Source organism: Eulemur rufifrons, chromosome 25 (genome assembly GCF_041146395.1).
Source record: "Eulemur rufifrons isolate Redbay chromosome 25, OSU_ERuf_1, whole genome shotgun sequence".
In the NCBI taxonomy this organism is placed as follows: Eukaryota; Metazoa; Chordata; class Mammalia; order Primates; family Lemuridae; genus Eulemur; species Eulemur rufifrons.
The window spans coordinates 21,920,872-21,944,344 of NC_091007.1; the positions used below are offsets into that span (position 1 = coordinate 21,920,872).

At 37.5% G+C, this 23,473-nt stretch overlaps 1 protein-coding gene across 8 annotated transcripts in view; it reads right to left on the reverse strand.

The window, feature by feature from the left end:
- ARHGAP12 (Rho GTPase activating protein 12) overlaps positions 1-23,191 on the reverse strand; it is a 93,026-nt gene extending 69,835 nt beyond the window's left edge. For 4 of the 8 annotated variants that reach the window (XM_069458660.1, XM_069458659.1, XM_069458657.1 and 1 more), the window contains exon 1: positions 22,438-23,191. In XM_069458660.1, coding sequence (XP_069314761.1) covers positions 22,438-23,130 — 693 coding nt within the window. In that variant the 5' untranslated portion in view covers positions 23,131-23,191. The remainder of the gene's footprint in view (positions 1-22,437) is intronic. The other 4 variants (XM_069458658.1, XM_069458655.1, XM_069458656.1 and 1 more) reach the window with 1 other exon arrangement.
- Positions 23,192-23,473: the final 282 nt, after the last annotated feature.

Here is a 23,473-nt window from a genome sequence, read left to right on the forward strand (position 1 = left end):
CACTTCATGTAAAATAATCATTCATATATATATATATATATATATATATAAAAAACATGTTTGTACCTGTATCAAACTATCCCCAGTAATTAAGCTCCACCTTCAATACTTCAGTCAGGTCAATAATTGTATTTCTGTAATTTTTATATTTATACATTCACTTGCTAAGTAAATCATACTTCCTAAGTAAATAATAAAACAGGTTTTAGCTATTTTTACTTTCTCTTATTTTTAATTAAAGTATCAAAAAATAAATAGCTCTATCTGCAAGTCTGAGATCAAGTAACAAGAGTACATCTATACCTAACAATAGTAACCACTTACGTAGAATATTTTGTGGACCAGGCACTATTCTTAGCACTTCTATTAATTCATTTAATCTTCATCAAAACCATATGACATAGGTATTACTACTTTTCCCATTTTACAGATGAGAAGATAGTTCCAGAAACATTCAGTTGCTTGTCTAGGCTCAGACAACTAGAATTGATCAATCTTGACTCTGAACAGAGGCAACCAGAATCCTTGCTCTTTGCCTCCTTTATACTATGCTACCTCTACACTTTATATAAAATTTGATATTTAACATTCAATTTTTAGAGAAAGATACCAATGATAAGCTATAGAAAGTAAACCATGCCAAAATTCAAGTCTTCTTTGGATGTGCATTACAGACTGAACTAGAAAAAAGGACTTGAGCTAGTGAATAAAATAATGTTCCTGCTGGAGCATGTAGAGATTAATTAGGGAAGTAAAACTGAGAAGTCCTAATCTTTAATGTCCAGGTCTTTTGATTCCACTAGTCGCCACTTATTCATTCGAGTAATGTTCACTGTGTCCCTGATGGGATAGGAAACAGTAACAGACACAATCTCTGTTCTTGAGACGCTTTGCAACCCACACGTGGAAAGCAATACCCAAACAGTCAAGTATACTTCCCAAACTTTACATCATGAGTTCCAAAAAAAAAAAAAAAAAAAAAAAAAAGAAAACCGAAAACCTGTATCATATCAGTTTTCCATAAGAATATTAAAATTGACCAAGGGCTAACCATCAAATATAACATAAATGTAATGATCAATATCATGTTAAAAAAATAAAAACTTGCCTAAAGCAGTAACATTGTACCTATGGGCTGAAAAACAGGAATAAGTCCTGGGCCTACCTATGTTTAAAAGGCCCAACACAGCATGCAAAATACATAAAGCATACACCCAAACAAATCAATTCTAAACCAATATGCAAACTATACATTTATTTTCAGACTTTTTGCTCGCTACCTCAAAAGTTAAGAAAATCTCTTTTGCGTGGTCTCAAATATAAATCCACAAAGTTTTGAACTTCTCCTTTCAATGAAATTTCCTTTAGCAATAACAGAACAGTTAATATTTATTAAGCATTTACTCCAAGGCACTTAACTAACTTATCCTGCAAATCGTCTCAATGCCCAGGAATTAATTTATTCCTCTTCGTGAGGAAGTTGTTAACCACGGCTGAAAACCACGTCTATTTGATTCCAAAGTCCAGGCTATTACACACCACCTATATTGTCCCTACCAAATACTAAAAGCATTAGTAATCATTTGTTAGAGCTGTGTTTTAAAAATACTTTTGTTACCACGGTATAAAATATTTTCATAACTGGTACATTAAGAATACTTTAAGAGTTTACAGAATAGGAGAAATAAGTGTTTCAAACTCAGAGAGTAGGAAAAACAAAATTTTTGTTTAGATGTATTTTTTTAATCAGATGAAAAGAAACCAAGAATAAACATCTACATTTAAAATATTATACTTGCCAGAGCCTACCTACCCAAAACTGATACCTGGAATTTTTCAGTATTTCCATTATAGACAAATTAGGCAAATGACAGCTAACAGTATAATTATTTTTCTTCTCCGAAAGTAACATTGAGCATGTCCTGAAGACACTACAAACTAGCAAATATAATACTGTAGAGACAAGTAACAGTAAAAATAATGACTATAAAAGTCTGATTTTTCAAAGAAAGGGTCAATAATCTTTCATGTGCTACTTCTGCTAACACTGGAGAGTGGACTAAAATACACAAAACTATGTGCTCCTCAAGCATAAAAACTATGTGAGACTTTGCATTTTATCTAGCACACACCCTTTCATAAGTGACAAACAAAAAATAAATATTGGATATCCCTGTCTTATCAAGGGAAATTCAACTAGGCAAAAAATTCTTTCCCCCAGGAAAAATGATTGAGGTTTCACTACATTAAGAAATATTTACTCTCTTAAGACTTACATTAATTATCCCCTTGCCAAAACTTGCTTCAAATTTTAGTTCAACAAGCTAAATAGATAAAAGGAAAGAAATAGTGTCAATTCACCTAATATCGAAGTATTGAAAACAGTTCTCTAATTAAGTTATACCTCACACTGCATGTTATGCCTGAAGAACAACCAATACAGTAGGATAGACTTTTTTTTTTCAAGCTTTCCATTTTCCAAATTGAGCACAAAAAAAAAAGTCTGACCAGAAACTACGGAAGATCCTTCCTTCCTCTTTCCATCCTTACTAGAAATGTAAGTCTTTCACTTCTTGTCATTCCTATTTCTGCGTAGTCAAGGTTTTCACACACTGAAACTATGTTTGCATTGTGCTTTCCTTGCAAGCATGTGACTTTATGTATAATTTTAAAAATATGTATAAACTAATTCTAAGCTGAAAATTTTCTAGTACTCAAATATTACTATAGTTTATAATATTGCACATATGTTTACACCAAAAATTTGAATTAAATTCTACGTATAATTAAAAGACCACTACTGGCTGGGCACGGTGTCTTACACCTATAATCCCAGCACTCTGGGAGACTGAGGTGGGAGGATCACTTGAGCTCAGGAGTTCAAGACCAGCCTAAGCAAGAGCAAGACCTCCATCTCTACTAAAAATAGAAAAATCAGCCAGGCACCATGACATGTGCCTGCAGTCCCAGCTACTTGGGAGCTGAGGCAGGAGGACTGCTTGAACCCAGGAGTCTGCGGTTAGAGTGAGCTATGACGATGCCACTGCACTCTACCTGGGGCAACGGAGGGAGACAGTCTAAAAAAAAAATTAAATTAAAATAAAAAAGACCACTACTATCCAAATTAACTGACAAAGATACAACAAAGAATTCATCTACAAGTTGCCTCTGTAAGAGTTTACATTTAATTAAATTTAAAAGTATTTGATCGAATTTTAAAACATTTTATCATAATTTTTATTATCATCAATTAACATTTACTCTGAATCTACTACATGAAAGTATTAAATTCTAAGGAGAATAATCTTGCAAGGCCCCAATCAAATGCCCTTTTCACCTAGCCAAATGTAGATCCTGTCATCAAAACAGCAATTCTTAAACTTTTTTGTCTCAGAGCCCCTTTACGCTCTTAAAAATTGCTTAGGACTGCAAAGAACTTTTGTCTACGTGGATTATATCTACTGATATTTAGTATTAGAAATTAAAACCAGGCCGGGCGCGGTGGCAACCAGGCCGGGCGTGGTGGCTCACGCCTGTAACCCTAGCACTCTGGGAGGCCGAGGTGGGCGGATCGTTTGAGCTCAGGAGTTCGAGACCAGCCTGAGCAAGAGCGAGACCCCATCTCTACTAAAAATAGAAAGAAATTATACAGACAGCTAAAAATATATATATATAGAAAAAATTAGCCGGGCATGGTGGCACATGCCTGTAGTCCCAGCTACTTGGGAGGCTGAGGCAGGAGGATCGCCTGAGCCCAGGAGTTTGAGGTTGCTGTGAGCTAGGCTGACGCCACGGCACTCACTCTAGCCTGGGAAACAGAAAAAGAAATTAAAACCAAAAATTTTTTTAATTATTAATTCATTTAAAAATAATAAACCCTTTACATGTTAACATACATACGTATCTATGAAAAAGTGATTAATCTCCCCCCACCCAAAAAAAATCAGTGAGAAAAATGCCACTGTTTTACATTTTTACAAATCTCTTTATTGTGTGTATCCTCACACCTGCTCTATATTCAGTCTGCTACAATATGCTGTTTTGGTTCCAGTACATAAGAGTGGCCTTATACAGACATACAGATGGAAAAGGGCGAAGTACTTTAATGGCCTTTTAATATAAATGTGAACCTTCTTCTCTGACACTCCACCAAAATTCTACAGTGGTAGTTTCTTAAAGATTAGTTGCAATGTGGAATCTAAAAATCGTATCAATTAACTATTCATACTTTGTCCCATTAAAATCCACTGGTCTATCTTGCACTTTGAATGCCTCTCTTACCCATCATACACTGATCATTTGAAAAATATTCCTTCACTGAGTTATGTTTTATCAACCAAATGTCGACACATTTCATTACACCAGATCAAAAAATGAAAAACAAAACAAAAACCTTTATATCTCCACTGCTTTCCTCAGGAACGTCTTGAGATTAAGAAGCTGTAAGCTCACAATAGCAAATACAAGTTTTCAAAATTCCAATTTTCACAAGAAATCTTGAATTTTATCATTTGCAACAAAAACCAACTGTTTTCTTTAAAGTGATGGGCTTACTTTGTTCATTTTTGAGAAAATGTCTAATGTCCTAATAAGAATAGTCAGTTTTTCAAGGAAAACTTATGAAAAAAGTGAGGCAACTCACAACTCAATCAAACAAGAGTGTCAGAATTTTACTGTAATTGTTTTTAAGTAGGCTTTAAAGTTATAAGTACTCCTCTGACTTCTTAAATTAGGAATATGAAACTCTCTCTTCAATGTTAAGAAGAAAGTATCACTACCTACATCACGAAGCAGCTGTGAGGCGACAGCACATGCAAGTACCGATTCCAGGGCTGGACATGCGGAAGATGCTTAACCATGAGTGAAGATGCCTCACGCTCCACTATGATATGTTACTTTAGTGAATCCCCTCTAGTTTTTTTATTTTTCTACCTCCTCATTAAAAGCCAAGTTGTACCTCCTGCTTCACCTACTTTTCAACAACTTTTAAGTTACCGAATTCCACTCTGTTATGTTGTAGAAAACAGGTAAGTGAATTCCACTCTGTTATGCTGTAGAAAACAGGTAAGTAAGTAGCATTCAACCATAGGTTACAAAAAGAGGGCTTCAGAAGTCGAGAATCTTTCGCAGATTCTAAGACACCCATCTTTCTGATTTAGAAGCCTATTCCTATACCTCTTTAACCAACCTACATTCATAATTTTTCAAAAATCTGATCTTCAGTGTTATTATACCAGGCTACAAAATAATTCTTGTGGTAAAATTATTTGAGCAGTCATTCTGAATTTAAACCATCTGTCTGGCATTTGCTGAAGCAATTGCTAAAGATATTCTATGCATACAGATGAGATTTTTCTCAACAAAAATGCAAAAATGTTTCCACATCTGTTGTTTTTGTTGATATGTCACCTAGATTAGCAAATTCTTCCCTAGAAAGAAAACAGGGTGAAAACACAGAACATTTTTAATGTACACATTTTTTAATGACTCTATTAAGATTATGCCAGCTTTTCAACCATATTTTCTACTGGCTACTCTCCTGTGTATATATATACACACATGCGGAGAAAGAGAACTTCTGATACTCCAATCAACTGACATTCTGACTTCAGTCTTTAAAATAAAAGATTTTTTTTAAATCATAGATTTAAGTACATGAATATTCCAGTTTATCAGATTCTGTCTACAGATGTGAAAGAAATTTCTACACAGTATCCAAGAATTTTAAAGCACAGAAAATATATTCACTCCATATTCCAAAAGATAGCTACATCCCAATGTACAGCAAGTAATTATGCCATATGCACACTGGTTGGTTCTGACTGCCTAGCAGTCCCCTTTTTGGGTACCAGCACACCACCATTACTTTCTTTGGTGATCTGGTCTCCCCTCCAAATGCTGTGATGGAACTGCCAAACATACTACCCTGCACACCTCATAGCTTTGTTAAGGGACTGGCACAAAATGCAGTTCTAACAAATCAGAGTGGTCAACCTCGCTACCAGAATAATTGGCCCAGAGATGAGCACAAGACCTGACTAAGCTGGGTGGAAAAGTCCCTGCAAAAAATTTTTACATTTAACCTTCAGGCTTTTCTCTTGGATATGCAATTATGATGATAAATCATAGAGCAGTCAGTGGCTATACCCTGTGTATCAGAATTCTCCAGAGAAACAGACCCAACAGGATATTGGGTCTATTTCTAGACCCAACACACATATTATATATACGGGGGGAGAGAGAATGATTTATTTTTGAGATATACTTATTTCAAGGAATTGGCATACACAATCATGGAGGCTTAGCAAATCCAAAATCTGCAGGAAGATCCAGGGAAGAGCTGCAGTTCAAGTCCAAGGGTGGTCAGCTGGCAGAATTCCTTCTTGATCAAGAGGTCAGTCTTTGTTCTACCAAGGCTTTAAACCAAACTGGATGAGGCTCACCCACATTATGAAGGGTAATCTGCTTTATGCAAAGTCCACTAACTTCCACATTAATCTCATACAAAAAACATCTTCACAGAAACATCTGGAATAATGTTTGACCAACATTGGCACCATGGCCCAGCCAAGTTGACACATAAAATTAACCATCACGAGCTCAACCCTTGTCAACTGTAGACCTATCCAATCAGTATAAACAATAGGTTATTTGCTATATTATTTGTTGTCAAGAGGCTGTTGGCAGAGATAGATACATAATCTTTGGCATTAATGACTTTATAACCTGAAGAGAGAAAGACATGTACAAACTCTCATTCAAAGACAATATTTTACTCTTTCTATTTTATAGCACATAGAATTTCTCTCTACCTGAAATCTGGATCTTCAAAACTTCCTATGCTGAACCAGAATAAGTTTGGGCACTCTATTCCCTGCCACCTCCCTCCCTGGAATTCACAGCAGTTGGTGCCAGTGACTGTCCTGATACAGAATAGGTACAATGTGAGAAGACCTAGAGACCCAAAGTCAGAAAAAGAGGAAATGGCAGACAACTACTATTTTGTCTGCCTGGCACCTCTCCCTAATTCTGGGAATAACAGCATGCCTACCACTTCTTTGGGGGAACTGTTTCTCCTCAGATTTCAACTAGGCAGTTTGGGTGGGATCCAATCTGCCCCTGGCCATAAATAATCATGGGCCAAGCCAAGCCAAGCCAAGCCAGACTCCTCCTCTGAGATTTTCTCAATTAGAACTATAGAAAGAAAAATAGATACTCTAATAAGAAAAACTAAAAGGCTATGATCCTGGAAGTTGCAACTTGTCTACAGCCATGTGGAAGAAATGCATTTGCGAGAATGACATAATCATGGAGACAGAATCAAGAGATGAGAGACGGGAGAGATAAGAAGAAATCCTGACAGCCAACAAGGCCCCGGTTCCAATCGCTCCTAATGTCTGAATGAGTGAACCCTTCCTATGCTTTGGACTCATGAGCCAGTACATCCCCTTGTGTCTAAGCTACTCTCAGCTGGGTTTCTAGCACTTAAAACTCAGAGTTCTGACTAACACACAGGGACTACAGCGGAAAAAAGATGAATGTAAACTAAAATGAAGCCAAATGCATCTAGCAATCATGAGGTAGAAGGATAGGTAGAGTTCAGAAGAAAGGTTAAAAAAAAAAAAAAGAGAGAGGGAGAACAACTTGTCTTAAAAAAGGAAAAGGAGAGAAAAAGGTCAAAGAAGAGATTCTTGACCTGATTTGAAGAAGAGGTAAAAGAATGCAAACGTAAGAGGACTTTACCTGGGCTGTGAGCCAAGGAACTGTATGTATAAATATAAATATACACGTAGGCATGTTCTTGGAAAGACAGTCTTTTGCTAGAGTCTCATAAAGTCACAACCAGTAACAATTAACGAGGGAGGAGCCTGATGAGATCATCTACGTTAAAAATAAAGCAGGTTTTTCGTTCTAGGAGAAAGCTAGTTATAATGAAGTATTTACTTTTACTAATAATATGAGCAGTTTCTGAGAAAAGACCCCCCGCCATTAGAACCAGGTGTTCTTTTCCTGGACAGGAGAAAGTGGGGAGTAAGTCGAGTCGTTCTAACAGGTCTCAATCAATTTTACCTGTAGATTTGACCTAAATGTAATTTCAGGCTAGTCTAGCTCCTCTCTCAAATCTCCTTCTACTTGGTCATTTATAACTAAATTGCCTTTAAAAAGTTTTATCAATTTTTTCCTGCCTAAAACTCTCTAAGACAAGTTGGGTTTCTGGATACCTTGAAATTATAGCAAAATTTGGTGCAAGTGTACATTTCTTAAGAAAAAGGTTCACAGTTTTCATCAAATTCTGAGAGTTCTGTGAATTTCTAAATACCTGTCTAGTCAATCAAATAAAAATAAATTTAAAAACTATTATTCTTTTCTATTTAGATTAAGTAGAGAGATTTGATAAAAAGATGACCTTAGGAAGCAGAAACAGAAGGTAGAGATTTCAAGATGTTATTCAGGGGAGGAAAATACAAAGAAAGGGAAGTTCAAGGACACTACATAGTTTAAATACGTCACAATTTTGCCTAAATGTGGCTTTCTTTTTTCACAATCGTGTTTTAATTTAAGTTGATTTATAAACCAAAAACAGTCAAACTACTGCCACCAAAAAAAAGCATTGTTGATTTTGTCACTCCCACGGATTTCACTAAGATACTACTGAAATAAAATTCAATTTTAATACAAATAACTCTCCATTATGTGGAGATGGTGATCATTTTGGTGGATTTTTAGAATCCTTTTTCTCTCCTTCTTACTCACCTTTAGTACATGCTATGCTCAAAGCAAAGGATAATCAAGAGAACGGAATGGAACTAAAATGCTAATCAATCCATATTACTACTTATTAGGGTAAGGTTACAGACTGAGGAAAAGATTAATGAGGGAAGTGATAGAAACTAACAGCTCTGTCATTATTCAATCTGCAGATTTCACGCTAATACATTACCTGTACATAGGCAACATTTATTAAGGGCTTACTGCAAATATATTCAATTTCTTACAAATCTATTTTTATATTGAGTCTTTTTTCCTTTTAGTCATTTAAATTAAATGTCAGTTCTGGTTTACCAGCTTTTTCATTTTTGTTGTCTGAAGTCACCAGATACACCTACTTTGGCTGTCTCAAAATAGTCAATTCTTTTAAATGATTTTTTCAAGAGTCAAGTACTTTTAATACGAGGTTATGCACTCTGGGGCAGGGAGGTCTTGAAAACCCAGAATCTGGCAGTAATTTACCCAGCCAGCCTTTAAAGTAAAGCCACTGAATATCGGTCGGTTCCTTTGATTAAGCAGTGTTCTGTCGGCCACATCTGAATGATCCTACATCAGTTTCTGTGCAAAAAATACATCTTACCCTCTCAGACAGAGGGGATGTGAAGAAAAAATTATACCACAAATTCTACTAATTAATAAAAAGTGTAACACAAAGCTCACCTTTGCACTCAAATAAGTAAAGGAGTTGCTTTATAATTTCTAAAAACATTTTTAATAACTTTGAAAAGTGTTTAAAAATCCAGTAACCACTTAAAAATTTTATATCCTGTGACTAATGGATATAAGAAGCATTTTAGAATACCTTTTAATATATATAAACTAAAACATCGAATCGAAAAAACTATGGGATCTCACAGAGCAGTAAGAGCCTTACAAACACTGTGCTTGCTCACTAATCTCTAAGATGACCTGTATCTACGTGACTCAGCTGTGAACAGAACCAATGTAGTGCCAAGTGCCTCCTTCTGTGCCACGGACACACACAAAAACGATTTCATTTAAACCTAACGACTCTAAGTTCCATTTCTAGAGGTGAAACGACCGAGGCTCAGAGATCAAGTGGCTTGCCCAAGGACCAGCAAAGCAGTGGCACACCCAAAATCTGAAAATCTACTTTGGTCCTAATACGAGTTCGGTACCCGCATTGTCCTAAATCAAAAAAAAAAAAAAAGGTAAAATAAACAACAATTATACTAGTGGTCAAAAGAAAATAATTCCAACCTACAAACAGGTTGCTTTCTAAGGCAAGTGAACATCAACCATACTTTACCAAAGAAAATTATGAGTACTGAGAATTAGGTTTTCAGACAAAAATCACCAAAACTTATTCAAGCCATTATATAGCAGAAATCACAAGTACTAAACAAACAAACAAAAAAAGACTGAAAAATCTCCTAAGATTCCTAACCTGAGAAATGTTCTAAACAACAAAAGAATTAAGTAGGGAGTTTATGGTGAGGCTGGGAAGTGACAAAGCAGCATTTTAGAAAATTTTAAGAAAGCTAAATAATGACTCCACGGGTTCCAAGAGTCTTGGGTGGGGGGTGGGGAAGACTTAACAGAAAGATCTGTGGGCAGTGGGCAAGGGTCTGGATGAAGGGGTATTACCAGCTGCTGCTATACAAAGCCAATGTATACTTGTTTTAGATTCAGCATCATCTATGTGGAAACAGACTTAGGAAAATCTCTAACAAACATTAAAACAAAAAGGACATTATACCTAATCCTGAATTAGCCAGAAAATCCAATTAGTCTAAAAAAATCACACTCCTCAAGCATTCTTCGTGACTGAAATTCTATTTTATAACAGATTTTTTCAATATTCCCTATAGTGAAATATGATCTCAACTTTGTAAATACATGAATGTATATGTACTTAAAATTTATATTTTTAAATACAATAAATGTCTATATTAGCAGTCCACACAATTTAGGAATAAAGACTAAAAAGAAATACTTAAATGATTTTCAATGAGAAATAAAGCTTAAGTCTATAACAAATTCAAGAACTGGTTTTGTGAACCCATTACATTTGATAGTAACACCCTGAAATGTAGGTTGATGAGTTGTTTCACACATAAAATTTTCCAAATTAATTTAAGATTAGGCTTCAAATGCCAGAAATGCATTAGTTTATCACTGTCAATGAAGAAACTCTTTCTACAAATATATCTGCCCATATAAAAAGCTAATGCAGAACATAATTTAAATATTTCTAGATTCATGGTCATCATAAAGCTCCTCAGTGGCCAGGCACTCGCGCCTGTAATCATGGTGCTTTGGGAGGTCTAGGTGGGAGGATCACTTGAGGCAATATGAAATAGGAGTATCTGGATAGCCTAATGAAAGAAAGCAAACTTGTGATTTAAAAACTTCTCAAAAAGAAATCTCCAGGCCCAGAAAGATTCATTGGAAAACAATACTAAATGTTTAAAGAATTACCGCAAACTCTACATATTCTCTCACACAAAACAGGAGGGAACACCACCTCATTCATTTTATGAAGCTAGTATCCTGATATCAACAGCAGATAAAGTACAAAAAACAAAACTACAGACCAATATAACTCATGGATACAAAATTTAACAGACAGAATTCAACACTATATAAAAAGAATACCCAAATGAGATCATTCATTTGACCAAGACAAATGAGGTATATTCCAGGAAAGCAAGTTCAGCGTTTGAAAATTAATCAGTATAATCCACTATATTAATAGGCTAAAAAAGAAAACTCACATGATCCTATCAATTGATGCAGAAAAACATTTGACAAAATTCAGCATCCACTCATGATTGAAAAAAAAAAACGCTCAAAAAAACAATAAAAGAAGAAAACTTCCCCAACTTGATGAAAAACATCTACAAAAAACATCCACTTAAAAGTATACTTGATGGTGAAGTATCAAGGCAGACGCTGAGGCTGGTCCACACTGAGAGAGAGAGAGAGAGAGAGAGAAGGCACGGCGGGCCGGGACGGCCCAGTGTGTGCAGACCCCTTTTCACCAGGTACTGCATTTACTCCCACCGTAAGAGACTAAGGGACCCCAACGTCCACCACCAGCGTCCCAGATGCTTCTGACTAAGCTCCCGACAACCAGGCAGAGAGTTTTAAGTGCTCAGGGCTTAGCTGAAGATGATGTGCTCTGACAAACAAATGTCAACATAATAAAATCTCAGTTAAAAATATTCTTAAAATTCTTAACTCAGAAGTTAAGCAGCTCTGGGGGAATAAGGGCAAATGTGCTTGTTATGGGCTACCCTACACTGAAATCTACCAAAGTTAATGTTTATATAGATCCATTTGTCTGTTTTATTTATTTTTCCCAGTGAAAAGTATATTTTCATAGAGAGCTTTCTATTTTATAAATACACTATGAGTTACTAAAAAAAAGGGGGGAGGGGGCTGAATAAACTGAAAATCAATAATTTCTTGGACCCATCAGAGAGAACCGAGGTCGCATAGCAAATTACTGCCCCAAAATTTGGAGAAGAGGCAAACCCAGAGTCACTGAGGAGATCTGCTTACCTGGAACAGAAGCTGCTGGAGCTACAAACTGGTAGGAACACGGAAATAATAATTCTAATGAATTGACAGGGGGGAGCAACAGTCTTGAGAGGGACCCTACACTTTTCGTGGGTTTTACTTCCCAAAACACCACTAGCTTCTCCGTAAAGAACCAAGACCCATGGCTCTGACGGGGAGGGAAAAAGTAATCACTGTGAAATAAGCCCAGATTGTTTTCAAAGACTTACTTTCTAGGGTAGAAGACCTTACCAGAGCCCTATCCAATCTGGGGAAAGGACAATTCCCAGACTCCACCCACCTCTAGCCTTCCTGTCTTACTCAAGGGAAGCCAAGAAACACTTGTGAATTGCACAGCTCAATGACATAGACACACTAAAAGACTGAGATTTAATCTTAAGATTACAGAACACTACCTCTTCCTCCACACCTTCCCACCACACCAACAGGGTTCCAGCACACTAACGGTGGATTACCAGGGAAAAAGCTGCAAGCAGCAGATGTAAAGAAGGGGCTCTTAGGCCCCAAAACAAGAGACAAAAACGCTGATACTGGAAGAATTTAAAACATCTGGTACCTACAACACACAAAACATTAAAGACGGTCCAGTTTCTAGCCAGATTAACCTAATACCTCATGGTAGAGGTCTATTTATTTCAGTCCTATTACTTGATACAACATGTCTGGTTTTCAACCAAAAATTACAAGGCAAGTCAAACGGCAAGGAGAAAACACAGTCTGAAGAAACAAAGAAAGCATCAGAATCAAACTCAGATATGGCACAGGTGTTAGAATTATCAGAGAATTTAAAATAACTACTATTAATATGTTAAGGGTCATAAAGGAAAAAGTAGATATTAATAACATACAAAAACAAATGAGTAATGTAAGCAGAGAGATAAAAAAAATCTTAAGAATCAAAATGAAATGCCAAAAGTTAAAACATTGTAACAGAACAGAAAATGCCTGTGATGGTATGATCAATAGACTGGAGGTGGCTGGGGAAAGAATCAGTGATCCTGAAGATATGCCAAGAGAAACTTCCCAAACCAAAAGTGAGATAAATACTAAAACACCTACACACAGACATACCATACTCAAATTTCAGAAAACTAAATAGGAAAGAAAATCTTGAAAGAAGCCAGAGGAAAAAAACACCTTAACTACATAGGAACAAGGACATAAGAATTATAGACTACTTCTCATCAGAAATCACACAAATAAGGTGAGAGTGGGGTGAAATATTTCAGGTGTTGAAAAACAAATCACCAACTAGATTTTTATACCCAAAGAAATTATGCAGCAAAATAAAGCAGAAATAAACACTTTCTTGATCAAATAAAACTGAGGGAAAGGGAATTCAGGACCACCATACCTTCCCTGCAAATGTTAACGTTGTGAAGATGGCATTACTCCCCAAATTGATCTACAGACACAAAGCAAGCCTTGTAAGGACCTCAGGTGGTTTCTCTGTAGAAATTGACAGGCTGATTCTAAAACTCATATGGAATTGCAAAGGGCCCAGAATAAGCAAAACACTCTTGAAAAAGAACAATAAAGTAGGAGAACTAACACTTTCCAATTTTAGAACTCACTACATAGCAAGAGTAACCAAGAGTCTGATACATGCATAAGCACAGATATATAGATCAATAGACTAGAACTGAGAGTCCAGAAATGAATCAATGTGTCAATGTGTCTATGGTCAACTAATTTTCAACAAGTGTCAAGACCATTCAATGAGGTAAAGTCTTTTCAACAAATGGTTCTGGGAAGGAGGGAGGAAGGAAGGATGGAAGGGGGAGAGGAGGGAGGGGAGGGGAGGAGAGGGAGGAAGGAGGGGAGGGGAGAGGAGGGGAGAGGAGGGAGGGGAGGGGAGGGAGGAAGGAGGGGAGAGGAGAAAGTAATGTTGGGCCCTTACTTCACACCATACATAAAAAGTAACTCAAAATGGATCAAAAACTTAAATGTTAAGAGCTAAAACTGTGTAACTGTTAGGAGAAAGCATGAGAGTAAATCTTTATGATGTCAGATTTGAAAATGGCTTCTTAGATATGACACCAAAAGCATAACTAACAAACAAACAAAAAGTAAATTGGAGCTCATCAAAATTAAAAACTTCTATGAATAAAAGGGTGTTATCAACCCAGGCATGGTGGCAGACACCTGTAGTCCCAGCTGCTCAGGAGGCTGAGGTGGAAGAATTGCTGAGCCAAAGAGTTTGAGGCTGTAGCGTGTGGTAACTGCATCTGTGAACAGCCACTGCATTCCAGACTGGGCAACAAAGCAAGACCTTGTCTTTATAAAAAAAAAAAAAAAGGGGGGGAGGGGAGAGGGGCATTATCACAAAATTGAAAAGACAACTACTGAATGGGATATAAAGGAAATATTTGCAAATCATATATGTGATAAGGGACTTATATAAAGAACTCTTACAACTCAGTAATAAAAAGACAAATAACCAAACTTGAAAATGGGCCAAAGATTTGAATAAACATTTCTCCAAGGAACACACACAAATAGCCAATGAACATACGGAAGATGCTCAACTTTATTATAGTGAGGCAAATGCAAATCCAAGCCACAATCAGACACTTCACCCCACTAGGATAACTATAATCAAAAAGTCAGGTGGTAGCAAGCACTGCTGAGGATGTGGAGAAACTGGAACCTCACGCACTGCTGATGGGAGTGTAAAACAGTGTAGCCACTTTGGAAAACAGTCTGGCAGTTCCTCAAACAGTTAAACATCAATTTACCCTGTGACTCCGCAATTGCACTTCTCGGTATCTACCCAAGAGAAATAAAAACATATGTCCACACAAAAATGTGCACACAAATGTTTATAGCAGGATTATTCATACTAGCCAAAAGGTGGAAACAACCAAAATGTTCAAAAAGTGACAGATGGATAAATAATAGAATATTACTCTACCATGAAAAGGAACAGAGCACTGACACATGCTACAACATGGATGAACCTTGAAAACATTAGGCTAAGTGAAAGAAGTCAGTCACAGAAAACTACGTATACTATGATTCCACTGAAATAAAAGGTCCAGAAAAGGAAAATCTGTAGAGACAGAGAGTAGATTAATGGTTCCCTGGGGCAGGGGAACATAGCGGGATAGTGTGGTAACACCTAAAGGGTACAGAAAACTGTAAAACTCTAATGAACAAATCGAAGCAGTCTACATAATACATAGTCTTTGACCATGGATTAGAAGACTCAACAGTGTTAGGATGTCAGTTCTTCCGAACTTGATCTATAGATTCAATCCTATTCCAATCAAACTCCCAACAAACTATTTGGTAGGTTTGAACAAACTGAATTTAAACTTTATATGGAAAGGCAAAAGGCCTAGAATTGCCAACACAATACTGAAGTAGAACAAAGTAGGAAGACATATACTACCTAATTTCAACACTTACTGTAAAGCTACAGTAACCCAGACCACATGGTATCAGCAAAAGAATGACACATGGATCAATGGAACAGAGTAAAGAGCCCAGAAATGCACCCACACAAATACAGCCAACTGATCTTTGACAAAGGCAATTTAGTGGAGAAAGAAAATTTTTTTCAACAAACGGGGGGCGGGGGGGGGGGGTGGAACAATTAGATGGAAATATGCAAAAAGAAAAAAAAAATGAACCTAGACAAAGACCTTACACCTTTCACAGAAATTAACTAAAAATGAATCACAGACCTACATTTAAAATGCAAAACTATAAAAACTCTGGAAATGAAACAGAAAAATCTAGGTGACCTAGGGTTCAGCATTAAGTTTTTAGATACAAGAGTAAAAACATGATCCATAAGGGAAATAATTAAGCTTTGGACTTTATTAAAATTAAAAACTTCTGCTCTGCAAGAGACACTGTCAAGAGAATGAAAAGACAAGCTACAGACCGGGAGAAAATATCAGTAAAGCATATATTGTCCAATAAAGGATTTTTATCCAAAATAGACAAGGAACTGTTAAAACTCAACAATAAGGGAAAAAAACCCTTAACTCAGCAAAATATCTGAACAGGCACTTCACCGAAGAAGATATAAATATGGTATAAATAAACCTATGAAAAGATGTTCAACATCATTTGTTATCAGGGAATGTAAATTAAAACAATGAGATCCTACACAACCATTAGAATGGGTAAACCCTCCCCCCGAAAATACACAACATCACATGCTGGTAAAGATGTGGGGTAACAGAAACTCTCGCTCATTGCCAAAGGGAATGCGGAAATAGTAAAGCCACTCTGAAAGACGGCAGTTCTGATCTGAAATTTATGTCTAGAGAAAACACCTGCAGATGAATGTTTTAGCAGTTTTATTAATAACTGACAAAAACTGGAAGCAATCAAGAGATCACTCAACAGATGAATGAATAAACAAACTGGTACATCCATACAAAGCATTACTCAGCAATAAAAACAAATGAGCTATCAGGCCATGAGAAGGCATGGATGAATCTTAAGTACATACTCCTAAGAAGCCAATCTGAAAAAGCTACCTACTGTGTGATTCCAATTAAAAAACATTCTGGAAAAGACAAAACTACAGTGAGAGTAAAAGGGTGAGTGGCTGCCAGAGGTCGGAAGGGAGGGGAGGGAGGATGAACGGCTGAAGTACAGGGGATCTGTCAGGGTAGTGAAACTATTCTGCCTGGTATCGTAACTGTGATACACAATACTGTGCATTTGTCAGGACCCACTGAACTTTACGACACAAAGAATGAACCTCAATGTACGCAATTTTTTCTTGAATGTAGGTGTTCTGAGGTGGAGTGGGAATCCCAGAATGAAATGCAGAACATGACAAAACCACCTAACTTTACTACAAATATATGAAACTACCTCCCTAAACCAGGTTGGGGGAAAACGTGCTAATCCTACAAACTTTGAAAATGAGTGGAGTCTGGAAAACTGAAGTACTATCTTCTAATACTGTAGGTACTATATTGTAGTTAAGAAAGTTGTTTTCCACAGGGATACAAGTTAACCACTCTGACATTCCTATATATGTATGCCAGAGGCTCCAGGGCAGAATTCTTTCTTTGTCTCTTCCAGCTGCTGGTGGCTGCTGGCATTCCTTGGCTTGTGGTCACATTGCATTTATTTTCAGCCAGCGTCTTCAAATCTCTCTCTGTTTCATCTTCACATAGCCGCCTTCTTCTGCGTGTGTGGTGCCTTCTGCCTGTCTCTTATAAAGACATCTGTGATGCTAGGCCTAGTACAATCCCCTCATCTCAAGATCCTTAACTTAATTACATCTGCAAAAACCCCTTTTCCAAATATAGTAACATTTACAGGTTCCAGGGATTAGGTCCTGACATCTTTGGTGGATATTATTCAGCCTATTGCAATAGTTAAAACCATTTTGAAAAAGACTAAACTGGGAGGAATCTGCTTTCCTGACTGAGACTTCCTACATAGCTGTAGTAAACAAGGCTGCACCGTACTAGAGAGTAAAACAGAATGGAAGACCCAAAAATAGACCCACACAAATATGCCCAATTGATTTTTGACAATTGATTTTGTATCCACAGGCAACAAAAAAACCTTGACCTAAGTCTCACATCTTACACAAAAATTAAACTTAATCTTGGGCACCATAGCCATAACCCCATTTCTACAAAAAATTAAAAAAAAAAATTAGCCAGGTATGATGTGCACCTGTAGTGCTAGCTACTTGGGAGGCCGAGGCAGGAGGATTGCCGGAGCACAGGAGGTCGACACCAGCCTGGGCAACATAGCAAGACTCCGTCTCAGGAAAAATAAATAAATAAACAAACATATTTAAACATAGAAAAGATAAAGTAAAAACACAGTATTATAATCTTATGGGACCACTATTATATACGCAGTCCGTCACTGACCAAAATGTTATGCAGTGCACGACTGCACACACACATACCCCCTGTTGGTTCTGTTTCTCTGGAAAAGCCTAAAACAGCTACAAGTCCTCAGACTTGACCAAAAAACATGATCCATAAAGGAAAAAATAAGTTAGACTTCGTCAAAATTAAAAACTTTTGCTCTGCAAAAGACCCTATTAAGAGCATGAAAAGACAAGCTACACACTGGGAGGAAATATTTACAAACTATGTATCTGACAAATGACTATACATACATAAACTACATAAAGAACTCTCAAAACTCAACAGTAAAGCAACAAGCCAATTACAAAACAGCCAAAAGACATGATGAAACATTTCAAAGAAGAGGACATAGTGAGGGCAAATAAATGCATGAAAAAATGTTCAACATCATTAGCCATTAGGGAAATGCAAATTAAAATCAAAATGAGATATGTATCACTATACACCTAGCAGATGGCTAAATATATAGTGACAACACCAATTGCTGGTGAGGATGCAGAGAAAATGGATCACTCATAATTGCTGGTGAAATGTAAAATGGTACAGTCATGCTCTGTAAAACACTTTGGGAATTTCCTAAACAATTAAACATGCAACTAGTTTATGACCAGCATTATACTTGTAGGCATTTATTCCAAAGAAATGAAAAGTTATGTTCACACAAAAACCTATATAGAAACGTTTACAGCAACTTCATTTGCAGTAGCCAAAAACTGGAAACAACACAGACGCCCTTCAGTGGATGAATGGTTAAATACACTGTGGTACATCCATACCATAGAATACCCCTCAGCAAAAAAAAGAACCAACTACCGATACACACAGCAACCTGGATCAATCTCCAGAGAATCATGCTGAATGAAAAAGCCAATCCCCAAAGGTATGATTCCATTTATGTAATATTCTTGAAATGACAAAATTACAACAATGGAGAACAGACCAGTGGTGGCCAGGGTGAGGGGATGGGCGGGAGGGGAGTGGGGATGGCCATAAAAGGGCAACAGGAGAGATCCTTGTGATGACGGAAATGCTCAGAGTATTGACTGTACCAATATCAAAATCCTGATTGTGATATTACAGTATAGTTTTGCAAGATGTTACCACTAAAGGTAACTGGATAGAGGGTGCAGGAGATCACTCCATATTATTTCTTACAACTACATATGAATCTAGAATCACCTCAAAACGAAAAGTTTAATTAAACAAGGCTGATCAAATAGTGATGTAAGTCAGAAAAATTAAAATCTGGCAGGGACACAGGAGCTAGAGGTGTGACTACTGACTGGGAAGGGGCTCGAGGTTGGCTACAGAGTGTATACATAAGTAAAAATTCATCAAGCCACACGCTGATGATTAGTACAGTTTACACAATTACATCATATGCCTCAGTAAAAAATTATATTTGATTATTAATCTTGTTGACTGTGATAATGGTATTAATTACATATAAAAATTTTTAATTGCTTGTAAGTTTATCAACAATGAAATCATGAGTGTCTTTTAGCAGATGCAGTTTGGGTGGCACGGTGAAGCCAGAAGTCACACCAGAAAAGGTTACAGCGTGGGAGGGAAGTGAGGAAATGCAGAGAGGCAAATACAATTCTTCCAGAAGATGCCAACAAAGGAAAAGGCCAACAAACTGATACTCACAGGGGAAGGCAGGGCTGACGAAGAGCTTTACTAAGATGGGAAAACGTAAGCAACTTTAGATGCTGATGGAAAAGACTTGGCATCAAATCCAAAGCCATATGAGCACAATACTGTAACTGTGAGCACAGGGTTCACGAAATGTGGCAAAAGTACAAAACGCGGGGCGCTTGCGTCGCACCGGAGGAAAAGGTGATTGCTGACACAGATGTACTTACAGATTTGGAAATAATAGAAATAACAATAATGGCAGCTACATTTTATGGAATATGTATGTGATGGCCAGCCCCCAACGTGGCCTCAAAGACCCTCAAACCCTGATATTCACAGCCTGTGTAGTCTCCACCCACACAGAAGTGGGCTGAGATGCAGAGTCAATAGGATGTGGCAGTGTGACTTCCAAGGCCATGTTTTCCCTTTGATTGTTCCGCCTGGGGAAAGCGAGCCACAGCACTCAGGCAGCCACGAAGAGGCCCAGCTGACACCACGGGAGTGGGCCGTCTTCAGAAGCAGCTCCTCCTGCCCCGGCCTTCACAGGACTGTGACCTCATGAGGGACCTCAAGCCTTCAGAACCACCCAACGAAGCTGCTTCTGATTTACTGACCCACAGAACCCGAGAGATAGTAAGTGGTCACTGTTTTAAGCCACTAAATTTGGGGGTAATTTATTAAGCAGCAATAGATACCTAATGCACTTAATATGTGCCTCAGCAACCTGTGGCCCCCCCTTGTAAGATGCAGAAACCGAAACGTATGGGGATTAAACAATCCGCCCCAATTAACACACAGCTGGCAAGTGACAGGGAACCAGATTCAAATCTAGAGCCAGCACTATTGACCACTGTGCGGTACATGCTCCCCAAAGTGCCCATCCATGGCTTTAATTTTTGCTATAAAGTGGAAAGCAAGGTCATCTTACAAGAGCAGGGGAAAGCAAGTGAATCAGAGAACTGAAGAAAATGGAAAAGATCTGAAACAGTTGCCATGGAGAGCCAGCTGGAGAGAGGGCTGGCTGGAGAAATCTAATAGGATTTCTAAACAGTGTTACAGCCCCAGGACAGGCACCATCAACCTCCGGAGTGCAGTGAACTTAATTTAAGATGACCATAATGAAGAGAACACAGGATCACTTGTATACATAAACATAAAATGTAATCTGAAGTGTGAAATAATGGTGATGGCTGGATGGAATAGAAAACATACATCTTTCCAAGGCCCACCAGTTCCCTGAGGAGCCATGCACAGCACAATTCCAGGAAACACTATATAGCCTATGTCACAGTATCACACAAAGACTGAAGAACAGCCTACTGAGACACACAATGATAAGCTGATGGTGCTACTTCATGTAACGGCCTCAATCTCAAACACCAGATATTTTTCTAGAGAATCTTCCTTTTTTCCTATTTCCATTCTACAATGTTACAAGAAAAATTACAACCTACAGAAAGAATGTACTTCCATGACAATCAGACCACACCTAAGAGCAGCCTCAAAATAATACACAGATTTAACCTGATGAATAACCCTACAACACAAGTTTAGGACAAAAATGTATTAATTAGACTTTTCAACTACATTCCAGTTTCAATTTCACACATGTGCTTTTAAAATGACTTCACTTGAGAAATATACTGGCAAACACCTAATCTCTAAAGAAAGTTATATTTTAAAAAAAAATTAAAGCATAGGGACACAAAATTTTTTCCAGGCTAACATTCAATGCAATCAAGTGTGGATACTTTTAGACACTTAACAGACAAAAGTATATGAATGGAGGTAAAGATTTGCGAGCTGTATATTTTTTTTGTTATTCAAGGTTAATAAACAAGTTTAAAAGAATAAAAGTTAGCAATTAATATCCCAGTGACATCTTTCAACATAATTAATATATCCTAAAGACTTCTTGGAAACAAGTCAAAATGAGTACAACTAGAAAACAGTAACACTTTTTCTACAGAAGAAATATCATCATTCTTCTGCCTTATGCATAATCTATAGAGAGAAAAAAAAATTTCCACATTTAAAGTATGTTTACTCCTACAAAAAATTATGAAAACAGGCTGGGCACGGTGGCTCACGCGTGTAATCCTAGCACTCCGGGAGGCCGAGGTGGGTGGATCGCTCGAGGTCAGGAGTTCGAGACCAGCCTGAGCAAGAATGAGACCCCATCTCTACCAAAAATAGAGAGAAGTTATCTGGTCAACTAAAAACATATATAGAAAAAATTAGCTGGGCATGGTGGCACGTGCCTGTAGTCCCAGCTACCCGGGAGGCTGAGGCAGGAGGATCACTTAAGCCCAGGAGTTTGAGGTTGATGTGAGCTAGGCTGACGCCACGGCACTCACTCTCTAGCCCAGGCAACAAAGCGAGACTCTGACTCAAAAAAACAAAAAAAAGAATTATGAAAACCATAAAGTAACCCTTTATGAACTCCACAAGTTATTTCACATATATTCTAGCTCTTTAAATCAGGATAGGACTCATCTATTCTGAACACATAAGGCAAAACAAACAAGTCTTAACTTTCATAAAGATTTTAAAGAAAATCTATAATTAATATTTTTATTAAGGTGGCGTAAGTCTTTCCTCATCCTAGCTTTAATCTTACCCTTATCTGTTCCGTGGAGCTGCTGCTCAGTTCATCGCCGGATTCCGAATCCTGGTGAACCCTTTCCGAGCCTTCTCCCGCTGAATCACAAGACTGTTCCTGGGAGAAGCTAGTTTTCTCTACGTCCAAGAACTCTGGGCCGGGAAAATGACCAAATAAGCGTGTCCTATTCTGGCTGGAAACTTTAGGAGAATGTGAGTCATTGTTAAATTTTCCGTTATTATGGGTCAGGTCCAGGCTTAGGTTGAGAGTCTGACCCGGATTATAACTGGGTCCAAAATTCTGATTTGCATCACGAATAAGACCTGGTCCTTGAACAGACGACGATGGCTTTCCAAAACTTGAAAGCTCAGGCAATTTGTTCACATTTTCTGTTGATCTCTGAAGATGCAGACTCTGTACCACTTTCGCAGAATTATTTGGCAGCCCAGCTGCGGGCTTGGCAGGCGGCATCAGGGCCTTGCGGGTTACCTCCTTCACGTACTGGGCTGGCACATAGAACGCTTTGGAATTCTCCTCCGGCTTGACTTGCCACCAATCATCATTTGTCTTTTTCACCAAGATGTACCGCTCCCCTTGTTTTATGACAATCTTTCTGTCCTTTGCTTCGTACTCATAATCGTATTCTACTTCAATATACACTTGTCCTGGAACAATCCTTCCGCTTCTGTCAGCCATTTTTCTCAGTAACATTCACCTCTCAAAAAGGATGGTATGCCACATTATGGCCTTATGGCTTGTTGGATTAACACAGCTATTTCATTTAAATGGAAGAAGAGAATGAAGAAAAAAGTTAATGTAATCTGGATTTTATATTTACTCGCAAATATAAAATTTAAAGGCCATTTAAAGAATATTACTTCAAATCTCAAACCCCAGAAAGTAAACATGCGTCTGTCTAATACCATATGTGCTGTCCTAGATTAATAACACTTTCATTCTAATTATAACCTGCATTTTTCAGTCATTTATGAGCAAAACTAAAACCAATGACTGGAACAGTAAATACAGTAACCAGCCGGACATAAAACTACTA